General features: G+C 45.6%; 1 protein-coding gene across 3 annotated transcripts in view; it reads left to right on the top strand.

Moving 5' to 3' along the window:
* Positions 1-23,750, top strand: part of kndc1 (kinase non-catalytic C-lobe domain containing 1) — a 197,380-nt gene that overhangs the window by 88,233 nt on the left and 85,397 nt on the right. For all 3 annotated transcript variants that reach the window (XM_078413701.1, XM_078413703.1, XM_078413702.1), the window contains exons 6-11: positions 6,254-7,398; positions 10,141-10,255; positions 13,192-13,263; positions 13,376-13,437; positions 14,061-14,219; positions 18,258-18,335. In XM_078413701.1, the coding sequence (XP_078269827.1) occupies positions 6,254-7,398; positions 10,141-10,255; positions 13,192-13,263; positions 13,376-13,437; positions 14,061-14,219; positions 18,258-18,335 (1,631 nt within the window). The remainder of the gene's footprint in view (positions 1-6,253; positions 7,399-10,140; positions 10,256-13,191; positions 13,264-13,375; positions 13,438-14,060; positions 14,220-18,257; positions 18,336-23,750) is intronic.

The following is a 23,750-nucleotide window of genomic DNA, read 5'->3' on the forward strand; positions in this document are numbered from 1 at the left end:
TCCTTCTGCGGAGTCCCTGCTTTCTCCACACTATCTGCCCTTCCACCTATTTTCGTATCATCCACAAACTTGGCCACAAATCTTTCAATCCCCTCGTCCAAATCATTAATATACAACGAGAAGAGTCGCGGCCCCAGCACCGAGCCCTGCGGAACTCCGCTAGTCACTGGCAGCCACCCAGAAAAGGCCCCCTTTATTGCCACTCATTGCCTTCTGACGCCCAGCCAGCTTGCTATCCATGCCAGTATCTGCCCTTGGATACCATGGGCTCTCGTCTTCCTTAGCAGCCTCTTGCATGGCACCTTATAATAGGCTTTCTGAAAATCTAGGTAAACAATGTCCACTGACTCTCCTTTGTCTGTCCTACTATTTACTTCCTCAAAGAATTCCAGCAGATTCATCAGGCAAGCTCTCCCCTTCACAAAACCATGCTGACTTCTGCCTATTTTATCTTGTTCTCCATAACCTCATCCTTTACCAACCACTGAAGTCAGACTAACCAGCCTATAATTCCCAATGAAGATAGACACAAAAAGCTGGAGTAACTCAGCAGGTCAGGCAGCATCCCTGGAGAGAAGGAATGGGTGACGTCTCGGGTCGAGACCCTTCATCAGACCCACTATTCTGCTTTGCCCCCTTCTTGTATAGTGGGGTAATATGGGCAATTTTCCAATCGTCTGGAACCACTCCTGACTCTAGAGATTCTTGAAATATCACTATCAATGCCTTCACAATCTCTAAAACCATTTATTTCACAACCCTAGGGTGCAGTCCATCAGTTCTAGGTGAAACTATCCACCTTCAGTCCTTTCAGCTTCCCAAGCCCCATGCCGACCAAAATGCCCCATCTAAGCTAGTCCCACTTATCCGCGTTTGGCCTATATCCCTCTAAATCTTTCCCATCCATGTACCTGTGCAAATGTCGTTTAAATATTGTTACAGTACCTGTCTCAACTACTTCCTCTGGCTGCTCGTTCCATATACCCACCATCCGCTGTGTGGAAAAAAGTAACCCTCAGGTTCTTATTAAACCTTTTCCCACTCACATTAAGTCTATGTCCTCTGGTTCTTGTTTCTCCTACGCTGAGTAAAAGATTGTGCATTATCTGTTTCCCTCGTGACTTTATATACCTCTATACAATTGCCCCTCATTCTCCTGCACTCCAAGGACTAAAGTTACCCAACCTCTCCCTATAGCTCAGGCCCTCAGGTCCTGGCAACATCCTCATAAATCTTCTCTACACACTTTCTAGCTTATTGACATCCTTCCGATGGCTGAGTGACCAAAACTGAACACAATATTCTAAATGTGGCTCACCAATGTTCGTACAATTGTAACCTCACATCCCAATTTCTATACCCAATATCTTGACTAACTGAGGCACATGTAGAAAATGCCTTCTTGACCACCCAATCTATCTGTGGTGCCACTTTCAGGGAACTATGAAACTGCACTCCTAGATTTCTCTGCACTGCAACACTCCCCAGGGTCCTGTTATTCTCTGTGAAGGTAATGTCCAGGCATGATTTCCGAAAATGCAACACTTCCCACTAATCTGCTATGGATCCATTTACCATCCCTCAGCACACTGCCCAGCTGATCAAGATCCTGGTGTAACTTCTAATACCCATCTTCACCATCTACCTTACCACCCAATTTAGTGTATTTATTCACAAAATGCTGGAGTAACTCAGCGGGTCAGGCAGCATCTCAGGAGAGAAGGAATGGGTGACGTTTCGGGTCGAGACCCTTCTTCAGACTGATGTCAGGGTCTCGACCCGAAACGTCACCCATTCCTTCTCTCCTGAGATGCTGCCTGACCTGCTGAGTTACTCCAGCATTTTGTGAATAAGTACCTTCGATTTGTACCAGCATCTGCAGTTATTTTCTTACCCAATTTAGTGTCATCTGCAAATTTACCAAATAATGCCTTGTGCAATCTCATCCAAATCATTGATATCAACCACAAACAGCAAGAGGCCCAGCACCGATCCCTGAGGCACCCCACTCGGCACAGGCCTCCAGTCCGAAAATCAACTTACCACCGTTACCCTCAGCTTCCTTCCATGAAACTAATTCTTCATCTAGTCGGCCAGCTCTCCCTTGATCCCGTGATCCAGAACAGCCTTCTACGCGGAACACGATCAAATGCCTTGCTGAAGCGAAGGAGGAATGAACACGACTGTTATGTATTTATTCACAAAATGCTGGAGTAACTCAGCGGGACAGGCAGCATCTCAGGAGAGAAGGATTGGGTGACGTTTCGGGTCGAGACCCTTCTGAATTTTAGGTGCGCATTCTCATTGGTAGAGATGGTTGATAGGTGCAAAGTTATGCAATGGTGAATAGCAAACTAGACGAAGTGGCAAAAATTCTCTCGCGCTTCCCTGGAATGAATTGCTGCGTAAAAGTGACCAGAGTAGCCTTGGTGCTCAGTCTGAGTAGAAGTGATCCTTTCCTACGAACCTTGCCTCCTCCTCCTCCTCCTCCTCCTCCTCCTCTCTCTTCTTGGCAGCTTGCTCTGTTCATTTTCCCACACTCACTGTGGAATTGGCACAGCTACCAAGCCATTCCAAGCACACTTTAGCAAGTTCAGGCAACCCTAAAAAGCACCAAAGGCAGGTGGAATTGTTTGAATAATATAAACCAGGCACCAAGCAAGTAACATGAAAATAGTTGATCCATGAATAGTGCAGGTGGGTGCTCGTTCCTGGTGCTGTTTAGTTAAGATTAGTTTAGCTAGTTATTGTCACGTGTACCAAGGTACCGATGGGAGTTGGTGAAATGAATTGAATACTTTATTGTCACATGTGGCAGGTCACAGTGAAATTGCTTGCTTGCATACCTAAGGTGCGCAAATAGTCGGCCATAGAATGCGCCTGCAAGGTTACAAATCCCCCCCACCGCCCGTGCCAGATCCCCCTTGTTCTTCCCTCTCCCTCACAGCCGTCCCCCCATGCCGGTTCCTCCCCTCGGCAGCAGCGTCCTCACTTCCACGTGGTCGGTCGGCGCCATCATTGACCGCCGCGCCGACCACTCTGCTAACGTTGCCAGGTCATCTCCGGGCGCCTCCGTGGTGCCGATCCAGACTCGTGTCGACCCGCGAGGCCCCACCGCCAGCCCGTGAGGCCCGGGCCGCGGGAGGAGAGGACAGTACTGAGTTCATCTTCAGCTGGCTCAAGGTTAAGGCAGATTTCAGCAGACGTATAGGAGCTCTGCTGTCAAACCTGACTGATGTCATTGTTGGCCTGCACTGCACACCACTGGCAAGTATTAGCTTTGCATGTGTTAACGCCCTGACCAAGCTAAATCTTGGAACTCCCCTACCCAACAGCAATGTGGGCGTAGCTTCCCCTGAAGGAATATCAGCTCATCAGCATCATCGGCTTGTGGGAAATAAATGCTTGGCTTTGATAGTGAGAACCAGTGCTTGAAATATGTATCAATGGAAAAAATTATGTCTGGTGGTTCACGTGCCATAAATGTGCGTGCACATTTCAGCCGTTTTAATTTCCTTTATTTGAACTAATGTGTAACTTGGCATTTCTCCATACGATGTGTTACTTGACATTTATAAAACGCTCACCACAGAACTAGAATTTGCCACAACCGAGTGCTGTAATAAATATAAAGATTCAACCTATAAATAATTAGTGCTATGGAAAGAGAACAGAAATATAAGTTAAACAGATGGCTTTAATTAATTATGTTGCTGACCATTTTGTCTCCCCTTCCCATTACCACACCAACCTTTCTGACATTGGCCTCCACCATTGCCAGAGTGAGGTCACACACACAAACTGGAGGAACAGCACCTCACATTGTACTTGGGTGGCTAATAACCCAATACTGAATTCTCCAATTTCAAGTATTCCAATCTCCCACACTCTTCTCTTTACTGACCCTACCCCACCCCAGTCCACGTACATTTCTCCCACCCCCTTCTCCCTGCTTTGTACAATCATCTCCCGTCCCCATGTCCCCTCCATTCCCCCACTTTCTCCTCCCTCCACCCTCTTCCACTCATTTCCTTCCCGCCATATTATATTTCACTCCTCCACTTCTCTCCCAATCTGACATCTTTTTGTTTCCTTTCCACCTCTCGTCTTTGTCACTTACGCCAACCATCTGTCATCCAACGCCCCACCCCACCCCACCCCACCCCACTCGCCTGCATCTACTTATCCAGGTTTTGACCTGTCCCCACCTCTTTTTATTCACAAAATGCTGGAGTAACTCAGCAGGTCAGGCAGCATCTCGGGAGAGAAGGAATGGGTGACGTTTCGGGTCGAGACCCTTCTTCAGACTGATGTCAGGGGGGGCGGGACAAAGGAAGGATATAGGTGGAGACAGGAAGACAGTGGGAGATCTGGGAAGGAGGAGGGGAAGGGAGGGACAGAGGAACTATCTAAAGTTGATTTCAAGATGTGGTCGTAGAGCATGAGGGCAGGAGAAATCACAGAGGGGGAGCAGCGAGAGAGCATGTTGCTAAACTCTCGTCGAAGAGAGGAGGAGAACTTCTTCAAAGTGGACATACCTTGAAGAGAAATCTTCAACCTCTTTTGCAGCCTTCTCCACCCCCCCCCCCCTCCCCACTCCACCCCCCCTCCCCCACTCCAATCAAGGTGAAGAAATGTCTGGACCTGAAATGTCACCTGTACATTCCATCCATGGATCCTGCCTGATACGCTGTGTTCCTGCAATACTTTGTTTGTTGATTAGCATTTGAACATCTGCCGTTTCATTTGTCACCTTTGTGCCCACTTACCTTGTTCCGTTGTGTAGAGAGGAACTGCAGACGCTGGTTTAAACCAAAGATAGACACAAAATGCTGGAGTAACTCAGCGGGACAGGCAGCATCTCTGGAGAGAAGGAATGAATGGGTGACATTTCGGGTCGAGAACCTTCTTCACCTTGATTGTCTGAAGACGGGTCTCGACCCGAAATGTCACCCATGCCTTCTCTCCAGAGATGCTGCCTGTCCCGCTGAGTTACTCCAGCATTTTGTGTCTACCTTGTTCAGTTGTTTAATTCCTTATCGCACATCACTGGTCGAAATTCTCATGCATTTGCATTTCACCCCAAGTACTTCAATTTGTTATCTATACACTAAAACTCTCGTTTGTTATCTTGTTTGTGACTGAACTTCAGCCAAAACGGTACACGATAGTGCGACAATTTTAGGCCCACCTTACTCACCGTCGTCCCTTTAATGGTAAAAATGGTAGTTTTATTGAAATTGGTGTTATATTTTGTTATTCACATTTTAAAGTTAAAATCTATCCTAGGGAGGGGGGGAGGGGGGGAGGGCGGTGGGAGGAGGATAAGGGGGATGTTGTGGGGGGGAGGGGAAGGGAGGGGAGGGGCAGAGGAAAGGGGAGGGAGGGGGGGTGGAGGGAAGGGGAGGGGGAGGGGGCAGAGGGAGGGGGGAGGAAGGGAGGGGGGGGAAGGGAGGGGGAGTGGGAGGGGAGAGGGGAGGGGGGAATGGGGGAGGAGAGGGTGCTGCACCAATGCAGGAGAGGTTTGGGCCCAACGGGTCCACTTTGTCTAGTACCTAATGAAAACATTGTTTACAAAAATGTTTGCCTTTTGTGTGCTACTGTTGTTCCTCAGATTAACAGTGTCTACCTTGATATTAGTATTGAAAGAGATTCATGGCTTTAGTGTCATGAGGAAATATGAAAAATAAATATAATTGGTGATAAAATTCAGCTATAAATTTTGCAGAGCATTAATTGGCAAAACAATTTCCTATCAACAAAACAGTGCCACATAAAAGACAAACATTTTGTAAACAATGTTTTCATTAGGTAAAACAAATTGAAGTACTTGGGTTAAAGTGCAAAATGCATATTTATGGAAAACTATATTTCGTTGATTGGAAATAAGTTGGTCATAATAGATTTATTCTTTAACTATTATGGAATGTATCTTGTTAATCACATGTATAAGAAAATAACTGCAGATGCTGGTACAAATCGAAGGTATTTATTCACAAAATGCTGGAGTAACTCAGCAGGTCAGGCAGCATCTCAGGAGAGAAGGAATGGGTGACGTTTTGGGTCGAGACCCTTCTTCAGTCTGAAGAAGGGTCTCTACCCGAAACATCACCCATTGCTTCTCTCCTGAGATGCTGCCTGACCTGCTGAGTTACTCCAGCATCTTGTTAATCACATGTGTCTGTGTAGTTTCTCCTCAAGTTAAACGGAACTTAGTATTTTATTAATATATGTTTCCAAAACCTTTACCTAGATGGAAGTGAAGAAACCTATAAAGAGAAGAAGCGACAGGCAGGTGTAGGTCACGAACTCCAAACAAGTGAGCGGAACCCAGCGGATGGGTCATCAAGTACTGAGGATCTGGCATGTGACTTAAGCATGCTGAACAGTGGTACCATTGAGCTCGTCTGCCAGGCTGAGAAGAATGCTCCGGATGTAGATGCAGATTCGACAACTGAAATTCTCGAGGTTCTACAGCAAGACCCAGAAGACACGAAGGCAGCAGAGAAATGGGCGGGAAAAGAGGAAGTGCTGTCCCTGAATCTCGTTCATGCCGTTGCTGATGGGAAAACCAAAGGAGAACAACAGGCTGACAGCGTTTTACCTCTTCCTTCAAAACGATCCTTGGCCAGGAAGAGAATATTGCCTAAGCTACCAACAGAAATGGTGGACAGCGCCCAGGAACAGTTCCATTCCAAGCTGGACCTTGACGGATCCTTCACGTCTATTGCTTCTCCGGTTTCACTTTCCAATATCGCGGCGGAATCTCTGTACTCTTTGGACATACTCAGTACTAAAGACTGCTCTCAGAAGGCGCAGTTTAGGACTCAGAATAATGATGTTTCTTTTGTCACGAGGGGCAGCCTTCCTTTCGGAAGGTTGTCTACGAATAGTCCAAGTGAGCACATGCACAGGGTCGCCAGTGTAGAAGCAATAAATAAGAATCTGTCCAACATTCATAACTCTCCATTCGACGAGTGCTCGGAACAATTAGCAAAATATTCCTCTGCTGTCGGGAAAAAGTCTTCCATTAAAAAGCTGAAATCTAAATTCTCATCAATATCAGATCCTTCTTCAGACACACCCAGCCAACTGGGCCCTTTGTCGTCGTGTGGAATCTTAAGTACCACAGTAGGACACTGCAGTAACAATGTTCCAGCAACAAGGGGGCATTTCTTTTGCACAAGTAACCATATTTCATCTACAGGAAGAACTGCTGGTAATAATCACAGTAATGATTCCAAACCAAGCCATTCCCCTAGTGTAAGTGATTTATCACAAAGCAATGTTCTGCTGTTTAGAAATATCACGCAACACTGTGAAGATGAAGACAGTGAACCACTGCCTCCCATCAGAGCTACTGATAATTGCCCTGCAGAATATCCGGGCAATCAGCAGGTATTTGTTGGTGTTTTAAGTATTCCTAAGTGTGCCTTTTCTGTAGTCGTGCACTGCAAAATAGAATTGCAGGATTTTAGTTGTTAAAACGTAGGAAGGATGTGCTGGCTCTGGAGAGGGTCCAGAGGAGGTTTACATGAATGATTCCAGTAATGAGTGGGTTAGCATATGATGAGTGTTTGACAGCACTGGGCCTGTACTCACTGGAGTTTAGAAGGTTGAGGGGGGACTTGGATCAATTGCCTAAGCCAATGAAGTGGAGAAATGGCAAATGGAGTTTAATGCAAGCGCGCATGCACTTTGGGAAGGTTGAATGCGAGGGGGAAATATACAATGAATGGCTAGACCCTTTACAGCATTGATGTGTAGAGGATCTTGGGTTCCATGTCCATTGCTCGCTGAAAGTGGCAACACAAGTAGATAGAGTGGTAGAGAAGGCACATGGTATGCTTTCCTTCGTTGGTGAAGCCATTGAGTATAAGAGTCAGGAACTCATAATCCGGGTCTTTGGTTAGGTCACATTTGGAGAATTGCATGAGGTTCTGGTCGCACTATTACAAGAAGGCTTTACAAAGAGTGCAGATGAGGTTTACGAGAATGATGCCTGGGTTAGAGGATATTAGGTGCAGGGAGAAGTTGGAATGATTTCTCTCGAAGACTGGAGCTGGAGGGGAGATTTGATAGAAGTATATAAAACTATGCAAAGCATAGGATGGGGCAAACAGTCAGAACCTTTTTCCCAGAATGGGAAAATCAAATACTAGAGGGTTTAGCTTTAATGTGAGTGGCAATGTTTAAAGGGCAATGTGCTGCTGGGGGTGATGGTTGAGGCAGATACGATAGTGGCATTTGAGATATTTGGATAATTGCATGGATACGCAGGGAGTGATTTTTTAATTGGATTTAGAGATACAGCGCGGAAACAGGCCCTTCGGCCCACCGGGTCCGTGCCGCCCAGCGATCCCCGCACATTAACACTATCCTACACACACTAGGGACAATTATTTTACATTTGCCCAGCCAATTAACCTACATACCTGTACGTCTTTGGAGTGTGGGAGGAAACCGAAGATCTCAGAGAAAACCCACGCAGGTCACAGGGAGAACGTACAAACTCCGTACAGACGGCGCCCGTAGTCAGGATCGAACCTGAGTCTCCGGTGCTGCATTCGCTGTAAGGCAGCAACTCTACCGCTGCGCCACTTTGGCGGGTTATGTGCAGGCAGATAAGAGTTGGTCTTGCCATCATGTTTGGTACAGGCATTGTATGTCAAAGTGCCTGTTCCAGTGCTGCACTTTTCTATGTTCTAAGTCCCACTGCGCCTACCTATTTCCCTGTGGCCTACAACTTAACAACATCTTCTTTCGCGTGCCATCAACTGCCCTGTGGTTATTTTGTCACTTGCCTAGGCTAGAAGGTAATTTATCAGTGTATCTTTGGGGTGAAGGAAGAATGCGTAGGATCCAGCAGAGAATGTGCAAACTCGGCACTGAGAGCACAAAGTCAGGATTGAACCTGGGACCTAGGAGCTGTGAAATGCCAACGTTAATGCTGTGCCATCTTGCTGCCCTCCGAATTTCTTGAGTTCTGTGCAATCCTACTCTTCCATATTTATTCAGGAGCTCCCTTGAAGAAATAGAGATTTACTAGCCTCTCACTTCTTAGTTTTATTTGCATCCATCTTCCCAGGATTATTTTCTCTGGGCTGCAAGATCATCAACATATGTCTATAACAGCTTGATAGAAATTAGTGCGTGATTATCATGATTTATTTATTTATTCGTGTCATCACACAGCTGTTTGCCAATAGCGAGCAACATTTAGTGCCACGTGGCTGGCCTCTGCAAGATCCTTTACAGTGCGTGTGTCATGCAGCACGTCACAGCTCACGAGATGTCCCATAGTCTGGAGGCCCCGTCCACACTGGCAGTCTGCCGCATCTTCAGTGTACCCCCACTTCAGCATGTTCGGTTTGCTCCTCCCCATGCCTGCCCACAGTGTGTTGAGACTGCGCCAGGTTATCCATGGCTGGTCGGAACCTGGTGGGAGTTTCTCAGAGGGGTCGATACCACACCGCACACTGTATCCATTATCATGATGAACGACATTAATAGGGGACGACTGTATGTTTGCTAAACTCTGCCTGTCTAATTTGTGTTTTCAAACTTACACTGAGCATTAATGTGGTCGTAGCAAGTAGATTGCGAATACACTGAGGCAGTGCAGCGTAGGTTCACCAGTTTAATCCCCGGGATGGCGAGACTGTCATATGAGTAAAGATTGGAAAGACTGGGCTTGAGAGGGGATCTTATAGAAACGTATAAACTTATAAAAGGACTGGACAAGCTAGATGCAGGAAAAATGTTCCCAATGTTGGGGGAGTCCAGAATCAGGGGCCACAGTCTAAGAATAAAGGGGAGGCCATTTAAAACTGAGATTTTAATAAAAACCTTTTCACCCAGGGAGTTGTGAATTTGTGGAATTCTCTGCCACAGAAGGCAGTGGAGGCCAATTTACTGGATGAATTTAAAAGAGAGTTAGTTAGAGCTCTAGCGGCTAGTGGAATCAAGGGATATGGGGAGAAGGCAGGCACGGGTTACTGATTGTGGATGATCAGCCATGATCACAATGAATGGCGGTGCTGGTTCGAAGGGCCAAATGGCCTCCTCCTGCACCTATTTTCTATTCTGTCTATCTGAATATGTCCAGAGTGCTGATTCTGTTTCTTTCCCTTAAAATAGTGCATTTCACTCAAGGAACTTCTCTCTGAGGATAGCAAATCTCTGCGGGATCATGAACTGTGGGCTCTCTGCCATGAGTGTTTGATCGGTCTGAAACACAGCAAAGATTATCCAGGTATTGCACAGCAATTGTGATAGAGTTTCTCAAGTGTTGTTCTTTTGAATTGTGCATATTTGTTTCTTTTTGTGTTTACGTAACAGGAATAGCACAATTGTTTATTGTGGTTTAATTATTGTTTATTGATAACTATTGCATGCTATAATTTACTTTTTAAAATTCTGCTCTCTGTAATCCAATTTAGTATAGTTCATAGATACAGCGCAGAGTCAGGCCCTTCGGCCCACCGAGTCTACACCGATCAGCCTTCTTCTTCTTCTTCTTGAGTGTGGCGTGCGCAGCCTAAAGTTGTAGGCCAAGGGTAGACATCCAGGCCAGGGCAGCAGCATTTGCTGGGTGGATGGCCTTGATGCCACCAGGGAAAAGCCTCAGTGAGCAGTCATTCACCATGTGTGGGATGGTCTGGTCTGGATATCCGCAGTCGCAAGCAGGGCTGTCTCTCCAGTGATCACCGACCAGCGATCCACGCACATTAACACTAGCCTACACGCACTAGGGACAATTTTACATTTCTACCAAGCCAATTAACCTACATACCTGTACGTCTTTGGAGTGTGGGAGGAAACTGAAGATCTCGGAGAAAACCCACGTGGTCACGGGGAGAACGTACAAACTCTGTACAGACAAGCACCTGTAGTCAGGATCTCTGGCACTGTAAAGCAGTCGCTCTACTGCTATGCCACCGTGCTGCCGTGTGGTACTACAGTACATTTGAGTGCCATTGTTATATTAGGCGACCAGTAACCAGTAGGTGACTAGACTTGGTAACAAATATTATTGATATCGTTGAAAGAGACTTACTAACATATTGTGCAAACGTGAACTGCAAAGACTCCGAGAAGCTTATTACAGTTGATTGCTGTGCAATGTTAATCCTCGTGGATCAGACTAGAAAATCGTTGGCCTATTTATTGTTAATCAATCTTAGTCAGCACAGTTGCTGTGAACAGAGAAGAAAATATCCCATCCTGATTATTGGCCAGACACAAAATGCTGGAGTAACTCAGCGGGTCAGGCAGCATCTCAGGAGAGAAGGAATGGGTGACGTTTCAGGTCGAGACCCTTCTTCAGTCTGAAGAAGGGTCTCGACCCGAAACGTCACCCATTCCTTCTCTCCCGAGATGCTGCCTGACCCGTTGAGTTACTCCAGCATTTTGTGTCTACCTTCGATTTAAACCAGCGTCTGCAGGTTTTTTTTCCCGATTATTGGGCCAACCCTTTTTCTGGAAAATTAGAGATGTGAGTCATCTAAATTTGGACAATCTGCTGAAATCCACGGGGCATAAATATGAAGACATTTTTAATTTTGAGATATCAGTAGTTACCTGTTATCAGCACAGTTTCTCTTCAGAGTGCGTCAACACGTTGGGAATAAAAGGTGGAAAAACTAATGTAGATAGGAGAAGGAATTAATGACTGTAAAGCCCACGGGGTGTTAGAAACTCGGACTTTTGTCAGGCCACAGCAACTGCCATCGTTAAATGTAAACAAATTCTTTGTCCGATTTATTACCAGAATGAGATATGTACTTCCTTCTGAAAGTAGCAAATTCAAAGCTTGGCATCCATAATTATACACATATTCCAGTTCAATAACTATTTTGAGCTTCAGTCTAAAGTAGCTGATCACGGACTCTATCCGTTCACTGAAGAATAAATATCATCTCAATTATTTAGGTACATTATTTCATGTCACTTAAGAGATTGAAAAACATCCCATTTAATAATTCCCTTGCCATATGTAGATTTAGATTTAGAGATACAGCCCGGAAACAGGCCCTTCGGCCCACCGAGTCCGCGCCGCCCAGCGATCCCCGCACATTAACACTATCCTGCACACACTGGGGACAATTTTTACATTTACCCAGTCAATTAACCTACATGCCTGTACATCTTTGGAGTGTGGGAGGAAACCGAAGATCTCGGAGAAAACCCACGCGGGTCACGGGGAGAACGTACAAACTCCGTACAGACGGCGCCCGTAGTCAGGATCGAACCTGAGTCTCCGGTGCTGCATTCGCTGTAAGGCAGCAACTCTACCGCTGCGCCACCGTGCAAACAGTATGTCTTGGTTTGATTTTAAACAGTTGTAAGTAACAAAGCAGAGAAAGAATAAAATTGTTCTCAAACAGCTTTCTGCTCACAGTTACAATTGAGCATTTCCCCTTATAACAATTTTTCAGTGAAATACAGTGCTGTTATTTATAAACAATTGCTATATGGATAAGGAAGCTACATGGTTTGGAGATTCATTTTACTGCCTGCATTTCCACTGTGGCATTTGAACTCCTCCATGAGTATCCAAGTAGGTACAATCAAGTACCACCATTGCTAACACATGAAAGGAAGGGCACTGCCCAAGCTGGTGGTGGTCATGATGTGAAGACAGCAACCTGAATGGTTGAGGTGATTCAACCCTTGATTTCTCCCTCTCCCAACGTACAGAAGTTTCTTCCTGCATGTAGAAGCATAGAAATACAGAAAATAGGTGCAAGAGTAGGCCATTCGGCCCTTCGAGCCAGCGCCGCCATTCAATATGATCATGGCTGATCATTCAAAATTAGTACCCCGTTCCTGCTTTCTCCCCATATTCCCTGATTCAGTTAGCCCGAAGAGCTATATCGTCATTCCTTTCGATCTTCATTTTATTCTCTCTTCATCTATTCATTTGCTTGCCAAGGTGCTCCAGCATTTAAAATTCAATTAAAATGATGTATTTGATATGTTTACGGTAGCATCGATAAAACACCACCCTCGCCATTTCAACTGTATAAGTAGACGTTTCACAAGCTCAATGGTAAGTGTGTACTCATGACTTCATTCCTATTGTGTGAAATGGCCAGTGAATGAATTAGGTTAGCCTTGTAAGTTGGTCAACTGCAGGGAACAATTGTTGGTAACAGTTTGGTCATTTTAAAAATATATATTTTATAGAATACCTCTGTCTCGAGTCTGCATACGTAGATCCCAGTGGAGAAGTTCTGTTTGTATCATCAGTGAACAATGGTAAGGCTTTGTTTTATCAATTTTTTTTGTTCTGATAAAATAAATTAAAAAATAGCAATTGTGAACAGCAACTCTGGGCTTTGGTTTACTGATGTGCGTTCTTGTCCTTTAGGTAATCTGGATTCATTCTACCTAGCACCAGAATTTGTTAAGCATGGAGTTATCACTGAAAAGGTTTGTTCATTAAATTGGGGAAATTTCACTGTTAAATCTTATGGGGTATTTTGTAGATTTTATTGAATTGAAATATGCGCGGCTCGGCCGCGGGACTTTCCATCGCCCGGCGGAGGCTTGCGCTCTCCATCGCCCCACGCAGCTCGGCCGTGGGACCTTCCATCGCCCGGCGGAGGCTTGCGCTCTCCATCGCCCCACGCGGCTCGGCCGCGGGACTTTCCATCGCCCGGCGGAGGCTTGCGCTCTCCATCGCCCCACGCAGCTCGGCCGTGGGACCTTCCATCGCCCGGCGGAGGCTTGCGCTCTCCATCGCCCCACGCAGCTCGGCCGTGGGACCTTCCATCGCCAGGCGGGGGCTTCAAAAATCGGGAGCCATGATCGCCTAGAAGCAGCAGTCTGACTGTCTGACCGCGAGAAGAACGAAAGAGGAGATAAGACTTTTCTTTGCCTTCCATCACAGTGAGGGAGAGCCTGGAGGAGTCACTGTGATGGTTGTCTATGTTATGCTTATGTAATTGTGTGACTTATGCTCTTTACTGTCATGACTGCATGGCAACGACATTTCATTCAGATTTATTTTTGAATGACGATAAAGGTTATTTGTATTTGTATTTTCTCAACAGGTCTGTGTTTATGGAGTTGCGGCCATTTTGTGGACAGCGGCTAAATTCAATGCTCCAATGAATCAAAAGTTACCCTTGTCCAAAAATCTCAAGAAGCTGCTGCTGGATATGGCAAAGAGGACTTCCGCAGAAAGACCTTCAATTACTGAGGCACTCAAGGTACATCTGTCAGTTCACACAGTCCCTGTTGATTGTTTTTCTGTGAATAACATCAGTTATCTCTTAATTACTATTAAAAATAAGTTCCTCCAGCACAACATGTATATTTTAAAACCATTTCATTGTATGTCATTCCATGCTGTGCATTGGTAATAAAACGTTTATTGTGGCTCTGAACCACCATCGATCTCCATTTCCAATTGTGATCTATCTTCCACACTCGATGGTATTTATTCACAAAATGCTGGAGTAACTCAGCAGGTCAGGCAGCATCTCAGGAGAGAAGGAATGGGCGACATTTCGGGTCTGAAGAAGGGTCTCGACCCGAAACATCGCCCATTCCTTCTCTCCTGAGATGCTGCCTGACCTGCTGAGTTACTCCAGCATTTTGTGAATAAATATCTTCGATTTGTACCAGAATCTGTAGTTATTTTCTTACATTATCTTCCACACTCTGTCAGCACTTAGAGTATTGTTTAAACTTTAGGGGCAATCAAGAATAATCCATTAATGAATAATGTATATCATTTTGATATGCATAATATATTCACTTAAAACCTGATCGCTATCACCTTACTGTTTGTGTAGGAAAGAACTGCAGATGCTGGTTTAAATTGAAGATAGACACAAAATGCTGGAGTAACTCAGCAGGTCAGGCAGCATCTCTGGAGAAAAGGAATGGGTGACATTTCGGGTCGAGACCCTTCTTCAGACTGATCACTAGAGTCATAGAGTGATACAGTGTGGAAACATGCCCTTCGGCCCAACTCGCCATACCGGCCAACATGTCCCAGCTACACTAGTCCCACCTGCCTGCGTTTGGTCCATTTCCCTCCAAACTTGTCCTATCCATGTACCTGTCTAACTGTTTCTTAAATGTTGAGATGGTCCCAGCCTCAACTACCTCCTCTGGCAGCTTGTTCCATACACCCACCACCCATTGTGTGAAAAAGTTACCCCTCCGATTCCTGTTAAATCTTTTCCCCTTCACCTTGAACCTTTGTCCTCTGGTCCTCGATTCCCCTATTCTGCGATTCTGTGCATCTACCCGATCTATTCCTCTCATGATTTTATACACCTCTATAACATCATCCCTCATCCTCCTGCACTCCAAGGAATAGAGACACTGCGTATTCAACCTCTCCCTACAACTGAGACTCTTAAGTCTTGGCTGCGCAAATCTTCTCTGAACCCTTTCAAGCTTGACAATATATTTTAGATTTAGATTTAGAGATACAGCGCGAAAACAGGCCCTTCGGCCCACCGAGTCCGCGCCACCCAGCGATCCCTGCACATTAACACTATCCTACACACACTAGGCACAAATTTTACATTTTACTCAGTCAATTAACCTACATACCTGTACTTTTTTGGAGTGTGGGAGGAAACCGAAGATCTCGGAGAAAACCCATGCAGGTCACGAGGAGAACGTACAAACTCCGTACAGACGGCGCCTGTAGTCAGGATCTACCCTGAGTCTCAGGCGCTGCATTCGCTGTAAGGCAGCAACTCTACCACTGCGCCACCGTGCCACCCTATAACGTGGTGCCCAGAACTGAACACAATACTCTAAACGCAGTCTCACCAACGTCTTATCCAACTGCAAAATGGCCTCCCAACGTCTATGACCTTATATTATTAATAACAATTCAGTAAAGTATTAGTCATTATTACATATAGATATAATATAGTTGAAGATAAATCTATTTTCTGATATGTTGAAAAATGTAGATATTTCCCACCCATTTCTCAGCAGGAGCAGCATCACACCAAATTAACTGGTTTTCAGACTGCTAATAATTGAGTTATTACATATGATCCGGGTCAAGTGGCATAACACAATAATTTAAAGGATCGATCTAATGTCGAAAATGAGAAAGAGGTCTTTGAACCTTAGGTGTCCAGCTTATTTTTGTGCTATTCCAAAATGAAAAAAACTATTTATAGCACAGATTTTGATTTGTATTTATATGTTCAGTTTAGTTTATTGTCACGTGTACGGAGGTACAGGGAAAAGCTTTGATGCCTAACCAGTCAACGGAAAGCCAATACATGATTACAATCGAGCCATCCACAGTCCATGATAAAGGGTGTAATGTGAATAATGTTTAGTGGAAGATAAAGTCCAGTAAAGACTGATCAAAGACAGTCTGAGCATGTCCTATGAGGAAAATAGTAGCTCAGGATTGTTCTCTCAATGTTGGTAGGTTGGTTCAGTTGCCTGATAGCCGTTCAGATGAAACTGTCCCTGAATCTGGAGATGTGCATTTTCACACTTGATGGGAGAGGGGAGAAGTGGGAGTGGCCGGTGTGTGACTCATCATCGATTATGCTGCTGGCCTTGCCGAGGCAGCGTGAAGTGTCAATGGAACGATTTGTGTGATGGTCTGGGCTGCGTCCACAATTCTCTGTAATTTCTTGCGGTCTTGGATGGAGCTGTTCCCCAAACCAAACTGTGATGCACTCCGATAAAATGCTTTCTTGGACTTATCAGTAGAAGTTGGTGAGAGTTGTTGGGGACATGCTAAGCTTTCTATGGAGGTAGAGGCACTGATGTGCTTTCTTGGCCATTGCTTCAATCTGGGTGGTCCATAGGGTTGCCAACTTCCTCACTCCCAAATAAAGGGACAAAAGGTGATGTCACCGCCCCGCGCCCCACGTGACCTCACTCAGCCAGCGGCCATGTGCTCCCGCTGCACCAATGGCGGCCGCCCGGGCTGGGAGGTGGGTTGCTACGCAACCTCCGTTAGGTGGCGCCCGGTCCTCGTGGCCTACAGTGTCCGGGCCTACAGCGATCCCCGGGCCTACAGTGTCCAGGCCTACAGTGTCCGGGCCTACAGCGCCCCCCAGGCCTAATAAGGGACAAGGGCGGTCCTGTACGGGACAAATCAATTTAGCCTAAATTACGGGATGTCCCGGCTAATACGGGCCAATTGGCAACCCTAGTGGTCCAGGGGAGGTTGCTAGATCTTAGGAATTTGAAGCTTTCAACCATCAATGCGAACTGGCGTATGTGTATCACTTTGCTTCCTGAAATCGATCACTATCTCCTTTGTCTTACTGACACTGAGAGAAAGGTTGCTGTCTCGACACCAGGACACAAGATTCTCAATCTCCTTCCTGCCCTCTGACTCATCTTTATTTGATATCCGGCCCACAATGAATTTGTAAATTGAATTAGATTTGTACGTGGCTGCCCAGTTGTGGGTGTACGAAGTAAAGAAGGGGGCTGAGAACGCATCCTTGCGGAGCACCAGTGTTGCGGAGTATCGTGGAGGATGATTTGTTCCCTATCCTCACTGATTATGGTCCGTTGGTCAGGAAGTCGAGGATCTAGTTGCAGCGGGGAGTACTGACTCCACATTCAGCGAGTTTGGTGATGAGTTTGGTTGGGATAATGGTGTTAAAAGCAGAGCTGTAGTCCATGAATAGTCTCTAGTCTAAGATCCAAGATGGCGCCCAAGCCACACGGCCCTTTATGTGTGGGAACGAACTGCAGATGCTAGTTTAAACCGAAGAGAGGCACAAAATGCTGGAGTAAGTGTGCTAGTCACAGGAATGGATCTGCAATCACGCGTTTATATGCTACCTTGGGCTCGTCCGTTTATTGAGGTTGGAATATTCTTAAGGTTATATTCTTAAGAGTTACATAGACCTCTTAAGGATAGCGGAGTCAGGGGGTATGGGGGGAAGGCAGGAACGGGGTACTGATTGTGAATGATCAGCCATGATCACATTGAACGGCGGTGCTGGCTCGAAGGGCCGAATGGATTATGTCTATTGTCATATTTCATACAAAAAGTCTGTCCAAGATGTCCTAAATAATTATGGCAATTACTGATCACTTAATGTCTTGCTCTCTCACTTTACGTGTAGCTCTTTCAATTAACTTACAGAGAATAACCTGCCAAGAAAAATAAACTACCATTAATTTTATAACGAGAAACATTATTGCTTGCTGTGAATCACAATTCCCGGAGAATGTGCATAAACTGAAACAGCAGTAACTCTAACACTGATGCCTTTTCATTTTTACAGATATGTAACGAGTATCTTATAAATCGAGGAATTGACAGCCGAGAGGTTTTAATTTTTCTGAGGAATTCCGTTCTGCAGGTATTTCTATTTACTTCATTCTCACAAAACAATTAGAGTTGTACATAATAACAAGGAACTGCAGAGGCCACTTTATACTAAAGATGGACACAAGGGTGCTGGAGTAACTCAGAGGGTCAGGCAGCATCTCTGGAGAACATGGGCAGGTGAGGGATTTGGGTCGGAACCCTTCTTCAGTCTGATCAGTCTAAAGAAAGGTTCTGATCCGAAACACCATCTTTCCAGGTACTCCAGGGATGCTGCCTGACTCTCTGAGTTACTCCAGCATTTGTGTATATTTGTACGTGCCAGTTATAGAAATCTCAGCTTTAATTTCTGGTGGATCACTACAAGTATTGCAACGGTCTCCCCCTGCCAACAATGGTCAAGAATACAATAGAAAGAGGTACACAGTGTAATGATGGAAATAGCATAAAGGATACTGTATGTACGATCATTGTTAAAATGGGCGGCACGGTGGCACAGAGGTAGAGTTGCTGCCTTACAACGCTTGCAGCGCCGGAGACCCAGGTTCAATCCGAACTGCGGGTGCTGTCTGTACGGAGTTTGTCCGTTCTCCCCGTGACCTGCATGGGTTTTCTCCGAATTCTTCGGTTTCCTCCCACACTCCAAAGACGTACGGGTTTGTAGGGTAATTGGCTTGGTGTATGTGTAAATTGTCCCTAGTGTGTGTGGGATAGTGTTAATGTACGTGGATCCCTGGTCAGTGCAGACTCGGGTAGGCCGAAGGGCCTGTCTCTGCGCTGTATCTCTAAACTAAACTAAATTAAAATACTAGATAAGTAATCCAGAGGATCACAATATTGATTTTGATCTAATACAGCTCTGACAATTAGCAGACGAGGAATTTAGTTCCAATAATAATTAATGCTACTATAAGATTTTTATGGGGAAAAAAAACACAGGTGCCCTACACAAACGAATGAGTATTTTTGAAAGCACAGAATGGATGGGGATGAATTTACCAGCTGTACCGGGGATCCACGCATCTCCCACCAGGTGGGAATGAGGAATTTCTGCTTGTGTTCCCCCCAACCCCACCCCCCTCCATTCCCCCCTCCATTCCCCCCTCCCCCGCTCCCCCACCAAGTTGCAACCATTAGGTTGAATAGAACTGGGAACACTGGTGGAAGGTGGCATGGTGGTGTAGTGGTAGAGTTGCTGCCTTGCAGCGCGCAGAGACCTGGGTTCGATCCTGACTACGGGCGCTGTCTGTACGGAGTTTGTACGTTCTCCCCGTGACCTTGTTGATTTCCGCCGAGATCTTCGATTTCCTCCCACGCTCCAAAGACGTACAGGTTTGTTGGTTGATTGCCTTGGTGTGAATGTAAAATTGTCCCACGTGTGTGAAGGGTGGCGTTAATGTGCGGGGATCATCGGTCGTTGCGGACTCGGTGTGCCGAAGGGCGTGTTTCTGCACTGTATCTCTAAACTAAACTAAACACTGAGCAGACTCACTCGCTCACTCACTGAGTCAGTGAAATGTTTAGGAAGCAACTGCAGGTGCTAGTTGACACCGAAGATAGACACAAAATGCTGGAGTAACTCAGCAGGTCAGGCAGCATCTCCCATTCCTTCTCTCCGGAGATGCTGTCTGTCCCGTTGAGTTACTGCAGCACTTTGTGTCGATCTTCATTGAGTCAGTGAAGTTGGCTGACAGCTGCCCTTACCGCACATCGCACGCCCTCTTACAGCTGCTTCTGTGACCCTCTCCCACACTCTGCTTAGGTTCATTCCTGACGTGTGAACAGTTTGGGTTACGAACAGTCCTCTGGAATGGAATCCAGTTGTAAGCTGGGGACTTCCTGGACATATCTTGAGAGAAGTTGATCTAGTTTACTAATCGTCCAGCTTCCTACTCACCAATGCAGCTCACTTATTGAGCTCTTAAGGATAGCTCGAAACGTATAAGATTATTAAGGGGTTGGACACTTTAGAGGCAGGAAACATGTTCCCAATGTTGGGGGAGTCCAGAACAAGGGGTCACAGTTTAAGAATAAGGGGTAGGCCATTTAGAACTGAGATGAGGAAAAACGTTTTCAGTCAGAGAGTTGTAAATCTGTGGAATTCTCTGCCTCAGAAGGCAGTGGAGGCCAATTCTCTGAATGCATTCAAGAGAGAGCTAGATAGAGCTCTTAAGGATAGCGGAGTCAGGGGGTATGGGGAGAAGGCAGGAATGGGGTACTGATTGAGTATGATCAGCCATGATCACATTGAATGGTGGTGCTGGCTCGAAGGGCCGAATGGCCTACTCCTGCACCTTTTGTCTTATAATTGCCTTCTCAAATGGCCTGGCTGGTAATTCTATTCAGGGCAGGTAGGGATGAGTGATAATCATTGGTCCCGTCAGTGACGCCCATATCATGTGAATGAAGTAACAGAGGATTAACTGTACAGACTGTCGACTGTGTGATATCATTTGGTGCTATGCTGACACTGACACTTACTGTGCAATAATATAAGACTTGTTTTATGTTCCACTCATGACCATGGAGTCATCCCAGAGACCTCCTTCAGTTATTTTCCATTAGTTTAAGTTTTATTTTCAATAAATTGGTCGAGGGCAATGGAGGGTTTTAACCTAGTGGCCTTCCAACAATCTCCAACCCCCATCCCCACCCGACAGTCCATTCCCCAACACATCCCAGCTGCGATTATAAATACTATGAACTGAGAAGAATGAGGGGGGACCTCATTGAAACGTACAGAATAGTGAAAGGCTTGGATAGAGTGGATGTGGAGAGGATGTTTCCACTAGTGGGAGAGTCTAGGACTGGAGGTCATAGCTTCAGAATTAAAGGACGTTCTTTTCGGAAGGAGATGAGGAGGAATTTCTCCAGTCCGAGGGTGATGAATCTGTGGAATTCTTTGCCACAGAAACCTGTAGAAGCCAAGCAAAGATACTAGAGGAGCAAGATAAATCACTCCGTTGAAATCGCCTATACTGAAGTGTAGTAGGCAAAGGAGTGTGACGTCTGCCATTTTAGTAAGCAAAACCCGCCGTTTTCTATGCCTCTCGCAGTGTAATCGGTGTTTTGGGGGAACAGTATGTGTGATGATACCATATAAATGCAGAATATATCTCATCTATCAACTCACAGATTTTTGTTATTTTTCTTTTAAAATGTTTCTGCAAGTTTCTGCCTACTAAAATGGCGCCTTGACATACTACGGTCTTTAGGGTCGAGTGGTCTATCTTGCTCCTCTAGTATCTTTAAGGCCAAGTCAGTGGATATTTTTAAGGCAGAGATAGATAGATTCTTGATTAGTACAGGCGTCAGAGGTTATGGGGAGAAGGCAGGAGAATGGGGTTAGGAGGGAGAGATGGATCAGTCTGAAGAAGGGTCTCGACCCGAAACATCACCCATTCCTTCTCCCAGAGATGCTACCTGTCCCGCTGAGTTACTCCAGCATTTTGTGTCTATCTTCGATTTAAACCAGCATCTGCAGTTCCTTGCTAAACTGTCGGCATATTCGGTGGCTGCCTCTGCTGCCGTAAGGAGTCGGTGGGGTGAGTAGATAGAAACATAGAAAAACATAGAAACATAGAAAATAGGTGCAGGAAGAGGCCATTCAGCCCTTCGAGCCAGCACCGCCATTCATTGTGATCATGGCTGATCGTCCCCAATCAGTAACCCGTGCCTGCCTTCTCCCCATATCCCTTGATTCCACTAGCCCCTAGAGCTCTATCTAACTCTCTCTTAAATCCATCCAGTGAATTGGCCTCCACTGCCTTCTGTGGCAGAGAATTCCACAAATTCACAACTCTCTGGGTGAAAAAGTTTTTTGTCACCTCGGTTTTAAATGGCCTCCCCTTTATTCTAAGACTGTGGCCCTTGGTTCTGGACTCGCCCAACATTGGGAACATTTTTCCTGCATCTAGCTTGTCCAGTCCTTTTATAATTTTATATGTTTCTATAAGATCCCCTCTCATCCTTCTAAACTCCAGTGAATACAAGCCCAGTCTTTTCAATCTTTCCTCATATGTCAGGGATCAATCTCGTGAACCTACGCTGCACTGCCTCAATTACAAGGATGTCCTTCCTCAAATTAGGAGACGAAAACTGTACACAATACTCCAGATGTGGTCTTACCAGGGCCCTACACAACTGCAGAAGAACCTCTTTACTCCTGTACTGAAATCCTCTTGTTATGAAGGCCAACGTTCAATTAGCTTTCTTCACTGCCTGCTGTACCAGCACTCCAACTTTCAGTGACTGGTGTACAAGGCCACCCAGGTCTCGCTGCACCTCCCCCTTACCTAACCTAACTCCATTGAGATAATAATCTGCCTCCTTGTTTCTGCCGCCAAAGTGGATAACCTCACATTTATCTATATTATACTGCATCTGCCACGCATCTGCCCACTCACTTAACCTGTTCAGGTCACCCTGCAACCTCCTAACATTCTCTTCACAGTTTACACTGCCGCCCAGCTTTGTGTCATCCGCAAACTTGCTAGTGTTGCTTCTAATTCCCTCTTCCAAATCATTAATATATATGGTAAACAGTTGCGGCCCCAACAGTGAGCCTTGCCTGTCATTCTGAAAAGGACCCGTTTACTCCTACTCTTTGCTTCCTGTCTGCTAACCAATTTTCTATCCATGTCAACACCGTACCCCTAATACCATGCGCTCTAATTTTGGTCACCAATCTCCCGTGCGGGACCTTATCAAAGGCTTTCTGAAAGTCTAGATACACTACATCCACTGGCTCCCCTTCATCCATTTTACTTGTCACATCCTCAAAAAATTCCAGAATATTAGTCAAGCATGATTTCCCTTTCATAAATCCATGCTGACTTGCTTATCCTTTTACTGCTATCCAAATGCACCGTTATTACCTCTTTAATAATCGACTCCAGCATCTTTCCTACCACCGAAGTCAGGCTAACTGGTCTGTAATTCCCCATTTTCTCTCTCGCTCCTTTCTTGAAAAGTGGGATAACATTAGCTATTCTCCAATCCACAGGAACTGATCCCGAATCTATTGAACAATAGAAAATGATCATCAATGCGTCCACTATTTCTAGAGCCACCTCCCTGAAGACCCTGGGATGCAGACCATCAGGCCCAGGGGATTTATCATCCTTCAGTCCCATTAGTCTACCCAATACTATTTCTCGCCTAATAAAAATTTATTTCAGTTCCTCTGCCCCCCTAGATCCACTGTCCTCCAGTACATCTGGGAGATTGTTTGTGTCTTCCTTAGTGAAGACAGATCCGAAATACCTGTTCAACTCTTCTGCCATTTCCATGTTACCCATAATAATTTCACCCGTGTCTGCCTTCAAGGGAACCACATTTGACTTTGCTACTCTTTTTCTCTTAACATATCTAAAGAAGCTTTTACTGTCCTTCTTTATATTCTTGGCCAGCTTCCCCTCGTACTTCATCTTTTCAGCCCGTATTGCCC

The sequence above is a fragment of the Rhinoraja longicauda genome, chromosome 16 (assembly GCF_053455715.1).
Source record: "Rhinoraja longicauda isolate Sanriku21f chromosome 16, sRhiLon1.1, whole genome shotgun sequence".
NCBI classification, from domain to species: Eukaryota; Metazoa; Chordata; class Chondrichthyes; order Rajiformes; family Arhynchobatidae; genus Rhinoraja; species Rhinoraja longicauda.